The sequence below is a fragment of the Agrilus planipennis genome, unplaced genomic scaffold (assembly GCF_000699045.2).
Source record: "Agrilus planipennis isolate EAB-ADULT unplaced genomic scaffold, Apla_2.0 scaffold176, whole genome shotgun sequence".
Taxonomy (NCBI): Eukaryota; Metazoa; Arthropoda; class Insecta; order Coleoptera; family Buprestidae; genus Agrilus; species Agrilus planipennis.
Genome location: NW_020442401.1, coordinates 477,839 through 488,826, shown reverse-complemented (window position 1 = coordinate 488,826; position 10,988 = coordinate 477,839). Strand labels below are relative to the sequence as shown.

At 37.2% G+C, this 10,988-nt stretch overlaps 3 protein-coding genes across 3 annotated transcripts; 1 reads left to right on the top strand and 2 right to left on the bottom strand.

The window, feature by feature from the left end:
* Positions 1-909: 909 nt before the first annotated feature.
* Positions 910-2,431, bottom strand: LOC108737255 (radial spoke head 1 homolog). The gene is made up of 2 exons (XM_018469991.1): positions 1,907-2,431; positions 910-1,534 (listed from the first exon to the last, which is right to left on the bottom strand). Exons 1-2 carry the CDS (start codon positions 2,328-2,330, stop codon positions 975-977), a joined length of 984 nt encoding a protein of 327 aa, XP_018325493.1. The 5' UTR covers positions 2,331-2,431; the 3' UTR covers positions 910-974.
* Positions 2,432-2,554: 123 nt separating this feature from the next.
* On the top strand, positions 2,555-6,275 carry LOC108737250 (general vesicular transport factor p115). Its single transcript, XM_018469986.2, has 4 exons — positions 2,555-2,727; positions 2,793-3,747; positions 4,692-5,725; positions 5,778-6,275. The coding sequence occupies exons 1-4, from the start codon at positions 2,650-2,652 to the stop codon at positions 6,174-6,176; spliced, it is 2,466 nt and encodes an 821-aa protein (XP_018325488.1). The 5' UTR covers positions 2,555-2,649; the 3' UTR covers positions 6,177-6,275.
* Positions 6,276-6,296: 21 nt separating this feature from the next.
* LOC108737251 (integrin beta-nu) lies at positions 6,297-10,564 on the bottom strand. The gene is made up of 10 exons (XM_018469988.2): positions 10,164-10,564; positions 9,899-10,097; positions 8,955-9,286; positions 8,602-8,892; positions 8,216-8,545; positions 7,622-7,785; positions 7,468-7,563; positions 7,319-7,396; positions 6,903-7,261; positions 6,297-6,845 (listed from the first exon to the last, which is right to left on the bottom strand). The coding sequence occupies exons 1-10, from the start codon at positions 10,314-10,316 to the stop codon at positions 6,466-6,468; spliced, it is 2,382 nt and encodes a 793-aa protein (XP_018325490.1). The 5' UTR covers positions 10,317-10,564; the 3' UTR covers positions 6,297-6,465.
* Positions 10,565-10,988: the final 424 nt, after the last annotated feature.

Sequence of the window (10,988 nt, the reverse complement as noted above, 5' to 3'; positions counted from 1 at the left end):
CACCTCGAATTGATGTGGATAAGGACCTTTCACAACTTCTGTTAATGTTAACTGATAGCATCAAATGTGTACTGCCACATATGCAGAAATACATAGACACTGAAAGCTCACCATAGGAGGTTTTAGTTTTGGGTTTATAGCCATTGAAACAAAATCCAATTAAAGTGGACCAGCTTCTTTATGCATTGTCGATTCCTTAAATTCTAATATATTCGATGAACCCTGATTACTCGATAGATATCCTAACTTTTGCCTAGATGTCTTTACTTTCAATTAATTTCAGAAAGTATTTCTTCTTTGTTAATTCATAAGATTTTGATTAAATGACTTTCTCAAACCACTCAATAGTAGGGTTGGATTTTTAACGTCGGAGCTTATTCTTCCTCAAGTTCGATTCCTCTGAAGGTCTGACTGAGTTGCCCTATCTTTGATCTCGTCTGCTGGTGCACCTATCTTGCTGACCGACACCGCACCCACTCCTGTTTTCATCTATCTCTGTCCAGCATCTACAGCTTTCGTTTGAAAAGGAGTACTCGCATCCTTTACAGGTACCTACATGTCTATTTCTTCCGCATGGTGTTGCGCTGCACTCGTTAATATTATACGATAATAATACCATTAAACGCGTACAAATTTTTAATCGGTCTCTCTTGTAGGTAGTATGTAAAAGTAACCAAGCGGGAGTAAAAATGTCTGTTCGCATACCGCAACAAACTTTCACACTAATCATTTCTAGCTCATTAAACGGCTAAACCTTTTTTTTTTTTGTTATTTACCTCCCAAAGCTCAGATCTATCGCGAATGCTAATATAATTAATGTTTTCTACTGGCAAACATGAAGTTTCATGTGTTTCGGAGTAGGAATGGAGACTAGCTCGGTTTGAAAGGAAATAAGACATGTAAACCGTTTATTTTTTTATTTATTTGTTTTCTCATTAAAAATTGATTTGCATTAAATACACCACAAAATGATTTTATGATATGGAAGGTAGATCGTTCGTCGAGACACAGTCGTCTTCGCCACATTTTTCACTCTCAACCGGAACATACTTTAACAATTGCTTTGCATATATGGTTGGAATTGGAATCTGTTTTTCTTTGTTGTCGCCATTGTAGAGTTGTTTTAATAACGTAGTATCCACTTCATCGATAGACGGCCTCTGTTGAATTCGTCTTTTAAAGGCATTCTCTTTGAAATTCAAATACTTCTCGTGCCATTCTGATTCTTCACAAGTAAGTTCTTCATCGTTTTCTAATTTTTCCAGAACAGTCGCCTTCATCTCCTTGAAGCGCAAATAATTTTGGCACCATTCCGATGCACTGAAATCGATATCATTTTCAACCTTATCTTTTCTCATAAAGACAGTGTGTTCCGAAGGTTGAGCGCTTTCTTCCTCTATTTCCTCTCCTTCTTGAATCGTCTCCAGTAGCGCTTGCCGTTTTACTTGTCCCTTTCCGATTTCTTCATCTAATTGGGTATATAAAGCATTCTCCGGTAAAAGTAAGGCTCCTTCATATTTCGCCATTGTATCTCCTTAAATGCGAAATTTTGTTAATCTTGAAGCATTATTCATATTAAATTTTGAAAGAATGTGAGATCTCTTAAGCCTCTAATTGATTTATAAGGACTACATTGCATTGATGGAGTCCTGATTCCGGTCTAAAGAACGTAGTGTGTTGGATTTGTGGACAATCAGCATCCAGCATCAGAGATGGAAATACCTCTGAAGGAGTTCTCCACTCGTGCTAGAGAAACGTTAGGAAACGACGATAACCTTTAGACCTCAATCAGGGCAGCATCAGTTCACCTACTGGTCGCGAAAGCTTTTGCCAATTTGGCTACGTTCTAGTTGATCCTTGTTTTGGTGTAAGCAGCCTATTTTGTATAAATAGGTACATCGTTTACCTTCCCAAACTCTTCCATTGAGGTCAACCAATACCACATGCCCCACTGGACAGTTCCCTCGAAATATGCAGCTAATCGGCATTGTATGTTCAAAGTAGTATGTCCCTGGTCCTTCGTATTTGTCTTTCAAAGTAAGCCCGTGGTAGATCTCGCCAGTTGGGTAAGTGATAGTGATTTCTTTTCCTTCAACAATCTTATCTTTACTCCACTGGCATTCATATGATTGGCCTTCTTTTGTGAAGTAAGTCCCATGCCCTTCACGCCATACAATCCCAAATTTGTGGGCACAGTATTCACCGCTGTATTTGTCGCCATTCGGCAATTGAAAATTGCCCGTTCCAAAGTGCAAGTTTGGATTAGTTTCATCTATGGGATAAACTCCGCCCTTACCTTTACCTTTACCTTTTTTACTTCCCTTTGGCATTGGAACTTTTTTTTTAAGGAATTTTCGAAAGTTTCATGTTAATCTCCACGCCACAAGCGACTGCATATTAAATTTGACAGTTTGCTTTATAGGAAGTCATAAACGGTGAACGTAGTAGCCTCTGGTGGAATCTGGGGAAATCAAGGCCTTCTGCACGAAGTTTTCTGCGGCGGTTACGGTGCGATCATTGCTCGTTAATGAGGGACTAGTAATAAAGTAACCTAACATTTTTTTACTTTCAAATTTTATGTAAAATTGACGTGTATAATACAAATGGTAGAAATTTAAATAGACTTTTTAAAAAACTAAACACTTTGCAATGGAGTATTTCAAAAGTGGTCTGAAATCAGTATTGGGAACACAACAGCCTGGCGTCCAGCCAACAGGAGCCGAAATAGTAAATAAAAATTTGGAATTTTTGTTTACATACGGTCTTCATATGCACATTTATTTCGTTAACAGGTCGACAAATTGGTAGATCGCGTGACACTTTCCACATTGCTGGAAGACAGGCGAGATGCTTGCAGAGCACTCAAAGCACTATCAAAAAAATATAGGGTGGAAGTTGGGGCCCATGGAATGGATGCACTTCATCAAATTCTCGAGACTGACAGGGCCGATTGTGAAATAATTGGGTATGCTTTAGACACCCTATGTAACATAACATCACCTGAGAGGTTTGATGAAGAAGAGGAGAGGAACAATGTCCACATTAATATAAATGTTGGAGAACAGTTTACTGAAATGTTTATTAAAAACCCTGACAATGTAACACTGGTACTGAACTTTTTGGAAGAATACGATTTTCGTGTTAGGTGGCCAGCTGTTAGGCTACTGACATCATTACTGGTGAATAAGCCCAAGCAAATACAAGACATAGTTCTTGTAAGTCCAATGGGAGTATCCAGGCTAATGGATTTACTGTCTGATAGTAGAGAGATCATTAGAAATGATGCTTTACTTCTACTGGTTCAGTTGACCAAATCTAACGCCAATATTCAAAAGATCGTCGCTTTTGAAAATGCATTTGATAGACTTTTTGATGTAATAAAGGAAGAAGGTTACACTGACGGGGGTATTGTGGTGGAGGACTGTTTATTATTAATGTTAAATTTATTAAAAAATAACACTAGCAACATAAATTTCTTCAAAGAGGGTTCATACATTCAACGTATGGCGCCTATGCTAGCAATTCCTGAGAATATTGAGGATGTGGGGTGGAGTCCTCAGAAAGTATCCAATATTCATTGTGTACTTCAATTAATTAGGGCCTTAGTTTCGCCTAACAATTCTGCACAAATAACAACTTCATGTCAGAAAAATTTGCGCAATGCTAATATTTTGGAGGCCTTATGCAGTATTCTAATGGCCAATGGTGTTCCAGCAGACATTCTTACTGAAACAATTAATACAGTGGGTAAGTAACTTCGCAACTCTCATGTTAAGTTCCTATTGCGATTGCCTGTGTGTATGTGTTTACACCCTAAAGGCATATTCATATGAAGCCATCATGATCGATATCCATGCGGCTTCCGCCGAACATCTATTTAATTGTAACGTTCACCATGGCCTTCAATTGGATATCGAGACTGTTACTCATCATGTATTCTTACTAAACTACTAATGCCGGTGGGCAAACTGTCACTTTGGATTACGTCGGAAGGTATGGCGGAAGACCCACTTCAGTCTCCTTTTAGGAATCTTGGGACTGGGTAGGTGTTTAGGGGCTGAGAAGGATGAGATGGACGAAATGAAGACAGAAGAAAGATTATCTATAGAATATTACTACCCCAGAATTTACCTTGATCCAATGAAACCACAAATAACTTGGACGAGGATAGACTGATGCCTAAAGGAACCAGTGCCCTCCCGAATGCAATGGTCTAAACCCGTTTGGTGTTCGGCGGAAGTAGAATGTACCATCATGACTTACATAAGAATATGCATCTTGAAGGGTCGGTCATTCTACTTTTCACTCCCATGAGATTTTTGTACGGTCCCATGAACCGTTTAATGTGAGTGAAGACAACTAGGTACTCGTATACTAATCTCGTTGGTGTGAACACCAGAATAGCTCACCTGTACTGTAACTTCTAATAATTTATTTAATCTTGACATAAATTCCCTTTCTTAAGCCACTCGTTGAGCTTTTTGCTTTCAATGTTTCTATTCAATAGTTTACGAATAAATGAGTTTAGAATTCTAGTAATATAACCGTTATATTATACATATTAGAAATAATTATTGTTTATTTAGGTGAGGTAATTAGGGGTAATTTAAATAATCAGGAATTTTTTGCGGGCGTGATGGNTAATACAACCGGTATATTATACATATTAGAAATAATTATTGTTTATTTAGGTGAGGTAATTAGAGGTAATTTAAATAATCAGGAATTTTTTGCGGGCGTGATGGCTCCGTCAACTCCTCCTCGACCAGCAATTGTGGTCCTTCTTATGTCCATGGTAAACGAAAAACAACCGTTCTCGCTTCGTTGTGCAGTGCTTTACTGTTTCCAATGCTTTCTCTATAAAAACGAAATTGGCCAACAGCAAGTGGTCCAAACATTACTCCCAAGTACGTCAAACAATGCATCCTTGACGACTGGTCAGCTTTTATGTGGAGGTCTCTTTAACGCCGATCCTTTGAGCAATTGGTTTTCAGCCGTTGCTCTATCGCATACGTTAATTGACAATCCCGCGCAAAAGGAACAACTTCTAAGAGTTCTACTAGCAACAAATGTGGGATCTCAACCTTTCAGTCTTTTGCACCAGTGTGCATTGTTCATGCAACAAGCATCAAAGCTCCAGTCGAAACTGGGAATGCTGATGTTGCTCTCTACGTGGATGTCGCACTGTGCTCCGGCAGTAAAGATGTTCCTGAACGTGCCTGGCGCTATGGCGTTTCTCACTGCTCAGACCTCTGCAACAGAGAATGATAACAACGAAGAAGTGTTACAAGGTCTTTGCGCGTTCTTAATGGGCATCTGTGTTGTTTATAACGACAATTCCGTTCAAAATTATTCCAAGGAGAATCTATCGCAGCTGATAGAAAAAAGGGTTGGAATCGAAACGTACGTCAAGAAATTGGCAGAGGTGTCGCGGCATGAGGTTTACGCGAAAGCTGCGAAACAACCCCAAATTAAAGCTAAACATTCCAACGATCTGTTACTCGAGTTCGAATTCTGTAAATTATTCAAAGCATTGGAAGGGGTCATTATTCAGACATTAGGTGCTCAAAAACAGTTGTCGAATGGTATGACAGAATTAAGTTTGAGCGAGCAGGAGAACGGATTGCTGTTACAGTATAAAGACTTGATTAGGGAACAAGATAATATGATGAAGAATTTAAATGCAGAACTCGGAAAATTAAAAGAAGAGAACACAAATTTGAAGGTCAGTAGACAGTTTAGGTTTCGTTCAAGATAAGAAGTTGTTTTTTTTTTAGACACAATTGGATGAAGTATTACAAACTAATTCGCAACTTCAAGACCAAAACACGCTCCTTAAAGCCCAACTTGCTGCGGCTAGTGGAAATTCGGATGTTTCACAGTTGTTGCCAGTTTCTACTGATGCCACTTCTACCAATATGCAAAACGAAAAGTTAATTCAAGAACTAGAAGAAAAAGTCAAGAGACTGGAGGTAGACAACGAAATAAAATCTGAAGAAATGGAGAAACTTCTGAAAGATCAAGAAGACCTTTTGGAGCTCTTGACTGATCAAGATGCTACACTTAATAAGTATAAAAATAGACTGAGAGAGTTAGGAGAAAATATTGCCGACGACGATGGTGACTCTGATATAAACTCGGGGGAAGAAGTTGAGGGTGGCATCACCAAGAACTGACTTGTGTCAACGTACACTATGTATTTATGTATATTTTGTAAACATAATTTATGAGTATGTTTTATTTCGTGAATTATCAATAAAAAAAGTGGTCACTATCATGAACTGTTTTCTTCGACATAAAATAAATTGTTTATTGTGCTATATGAAAGGTAAGTTAACAAATATAAAATTACGAAACAATTGCATTTAATCTTCATAGAAAAACAAGTAAAAAAGACTTTTTCCATATCTATATCTTCGTTTTCCTCAATAAATAGAACCCACCAAAAACTTAGTGGCTGAAGATTCAATTTTCTTTTCTATTTATGTTTCGAAGTTCCATTGGCATTTGATATACCCTAATGGGTGAATTATATAGCGGATTTTCTCCGTGCCTCATGGTCCCTTCAGCAAGTTCGCGTTCGAACCTTTGATACTCTATTCTCTCTTTCCTTCTTATATTCATTTTATACAAAACCACGGCCATCAATCCAAGACCCAAAATTGATGCTACTATTATACTTCCAAAGATCGAGGCTTGTCTTAATTTATTTGCACCTGCTACGCATTTGTGACGATAAATGTCGATGTTGACGATGTGGTCTCTTCTTATCTCGTAAACATAGTCCATTGTACAGACCAAATTGTTCTCTTCTTGCAAATACTGCGTGAAGCATTTGGTGTCATCTGGAAGAAAATAACAAATTTGTAGTAACGGATCTTTATACTTTTTATGATCTTTACCTTTAATTTCTTCGTTTACGAAATTGGTTGTGTATACAGTTCCGTCTTTAAGAGTGCAAGCTTCTTTGGCATTGATCTCGGAACTAGCGGCTATAACGCATTCCTGGAAGGTGGAACATAATCCCGTGCAATTGGAACATTTTTCACAATAGGTTCCTTTATAAGATTCTGGACATTGACATTTTCCACATTTGCAGAACCCAATTCCACTACAAACTTCTTTGTCGTTGGGAGCCATGCAGAACTCTTGGGACAGTAAGCAGGAGCAGTCGTCACCTCCATATTCCGGTAAACAAGTACATTCCCCATTGTAGCAAAATCCATTGAAATCACCGCTACACACTAAACCATTTTCTCCTCTAAAAATATTATATTATGGTACTGTATGTCAGATAGAGAAACATGTATCAAAATACTTTGGACATTCCTTGTACTGACAGAAGCTTCCTACAAAACCTGTGTCGCAAATGCATTTTCCACATTCGCAGTCTCCTCTAAAATAATTTTTGTTTCATTATCTTTTTTGAATAAAATTCAAACGTGGGTAATCTACAAAATACTTCACCTGCCATGGCATGTAGTTGAAATAAACGTATTGTTCTTTTCTCTGCATGCATCGTAATTTTGTTTTATGCAGCTTTCTTCACATTCTTTTCCCCTCCTGTAGATGTTTTGGTATAAATTTTATGGCTATCAATAAAAGTTTTAAAACGTATTACCAGCCTTCATTGCACAGGCATACCCCGCAGTATTTTACACCATTATTGGAGCATTCTGTTGTACGACCGTCCAATTCAGAATTGCAAGTACATTTCCCAATATATTCTATCTCGATTGTCAAATTTTCAGCTATATTCTGCTCTTCTATTACAAGTGTTTCTCCCTGTAGAAAAGAGCGTCGGAAAAGAAAAGGTTAGAAGCGTTCGAAATGTGGTGTTATAGGCGGATGATGAGGATATTGTGGGTAGAAAAGGTTAGAAATGAAGAGGTATTGGAAAGAATAGGAGAACAGAGGACTCTATGGAAGTCAATAAAAAATAGGCGAGATAGGTTGGTAGGACACCTTCTGAGGCATGAAGGTCTAGTCAGAGACATATTAGAGGCAGAAACAGGAGTTCGGAGGGGTAGAGGTAGACCTAGATTAGATTACTTTTCGCAAATAGTTAAGGATGTGGGCTGTTCTCGTTTTAGGGAAATACGAAGTTTAGCTCAGGATAGGAAGGAAGAGGTACGTGTCCAAGCAGTCTTAGGACTGATGACCTTATAATGATGATGATGATGATCAATATCTGTACAACAAATACATTCCCTACCAATTTATTACTTGGTAAGTTCTTCAGTTCCAAAGTGACATTGAAAATGTATTCTCGTCCTTGGTCGACATTGTCGCAAGTATCTGTCACATTCCATTGGTTAAGGAATACTGGTTTGTTGCAACTGGACATGAATTTCACGTCAATATTGTCCGATTGTGTTAAAAACTTGACGTTTTTCACCACGTGAAAGTATCCCTCTCTGACCAAATTTAACACGTTCTCTGACTTTTCCTTTAGCTCTCCCACATACGTAACTTCCGGTATCGCATTGCTCAATCGTCGGAAATAGGGCAAAGTTTGAGCTTTAGAAGCGAACAATACATTCATCTGAAATATATAAAACAAAAATAATGACTTGAATATTGTTTGGAGAAAAAAAATGCCTTTGCATCCAAGAGCTTCCTGTAAATTTCTTCTAAAGATGGGTAGTCGTATATGAGTGAACCAGAGTATACTCCATTGTCATCAAGGGAGCATTTGTCTGGTACTTTTTTGACTGCTCCTGCCAGAATACCATCCCCAGCTGAATGAATTATTCCATCAGTTGCTACCACCACAATTTTCCTGGAATTTTGTCTCCATTTTATGTATTCTTGGCATACCATAATCTGATACAGTGCATCAAATCCACCTTCTAAATTATCCAAATTTGCCGTTGTTTTACTCAATTCTATCTGGTGACATTTTCCCAAAATATAAAATCAAATTATTCAGCTGTTATCGAATACTTTCTTACCGTTTTGATGAATTTATCGATATCATTGGTAAAATTGAGCCTGTGTATGAAATCGAACGGTTTTCTACACGATCGTGCAAGTGAAACACATGGGTTATTGAGAGCATTGGGAGTCATTAGCGCAAAAGGCATTGCTACTTTATCAGAATAATAACCAAATGCAACACTGTAGTGTTCGGTGAGTTCTTGGAGGAGTTTTGTCAACTCAGCACCCAACTTAGTCATGGTTTCGACATCCTGTTCCATTGTATACGTCAAATCCATTAAGTAATAAAGATCCAAAGGATAATTTTTGGCTAGTCTGTACTTTAATTGGAATGTGAACGGCTGACCTGAGATGATATAAAAAAAATTACTACATTGCTGGTGAATTACATAAAAAATCATCATCGTATTAATTAATTACAGTGAATTTCGGATATAACAACGATGAATGGACCACTGTAATTTCGTCGTTATATCCGGAAGTCGTTACAGGCGAAGGTAAAAAGATACGTAAATTTATGTATAGTTTCACCATTTTTCAATTTTGAAATGATTTCTGCCTTTTTTGCATCTAGGAGTCATATTTATTCAAAAGTTTACTAAACACAGTTGCTACTCAGAATATCACTTTGTAAATGAACCATTTTAACGTACACGCTTAGAACAACTATAAGCAAACGGTAAAGGTCACCACACTAGCTGACCTTCTATGTGGATTTAAACGAAAGATGAAAAAGCCCTTTGTATCTTTGGCCGCCTACTCAGGTCGCTATATCTGCACTAACAATAAGAATTTGTCACAAATGATTCACTAAAAACAGTTGCTACACCCGAACTCGGCGTTACATCCGAAGTCGCTATAGCCACATGAATTTTGTACTAAAGTATCCTTTAAGTTGAAGGGCTTAGATTTAACGTCGTTATAACAAAATGGTCTCTATAAACAAGGTCGTAATTACCTTTCCTTAATTTAATCTTCATTTTCTGTGGCCTTATTTGAACTGACTCATAAATATTATCGGGATTGGTAACGTCATTAAAATCTTTGTCTTCGATTTCCAATGCCGATGAGTTTCCAGGATTTTCAACGATAAAATTACTCTCGCAGTCTTGAGATTTTAATACTGATAATAAACCACATCTTGGTTTATGAAAATTCTGAAAGAAGATCGTATAAAAATTAAATCTTGAACAGTTTAAATAAACTCCCTGCGTGGAACTTACCGCTTGATAACACCAATGGCAGTATGTTTGAGCTTGAATGCACGTTTCGCAATTTTCACTGGCATCTTCACATAACTTCTGAAATTGGAGCAGTATTTGTGACGAAGTGACATTAATTAAAAACGAGATTAAAATCACACCGATTACATTCATTTTAGATGTTTTTCATTGCATCTTTGCTAAACGTTGTTGGAAGCATTTAATTGGGGACGATGTCTCAAAAATAATTTAATCATCTAGCTCTATAAAATGTATGATAAATAAATATTCCGATAAGATAACAGCAAAGGTGTGTAGAATAGTACTGGGAAGAGTTAAGCTGCAGTTTTACGAGTGGTGATAGTAAAAACTAATAGATACGTGTGAACTTTCCAGGTGGTGAATAACGAATGTAAAATTAATAAAGTTTTCCGGAAAATACGAGATTATCTGAAGTAATTTTCGTAAAAGCATACATTAAAAATGTAATGGATTAAAGTTGATAAGACTCTCGACTGCTTCAATTATTGTCCAAATTTTTAAATATACAAAAAAAACAAACTTAAGTTCTTCATTAGTACATATACAGGGTGTTTATGAAATTAGTAGCAACCTTGAAGGAGGTAATAGGGCACTATAAAGCGAGTTAATTAAGTAAATGTTTAGTGGTTCAAAAGTCCACCGTTTTCTAGAAAAACATGGTTGAAGATACAGTCCGGCCCTGACAATGAGCATCTAAAGATTATTGTGTCACAGCATGTAGCATATCAGTGTGCTGTTGATATTTACTATATTAGTTTTACAATCGTCACTGTTTACATTTTTAATCGATGTAGTTCCTTAGTT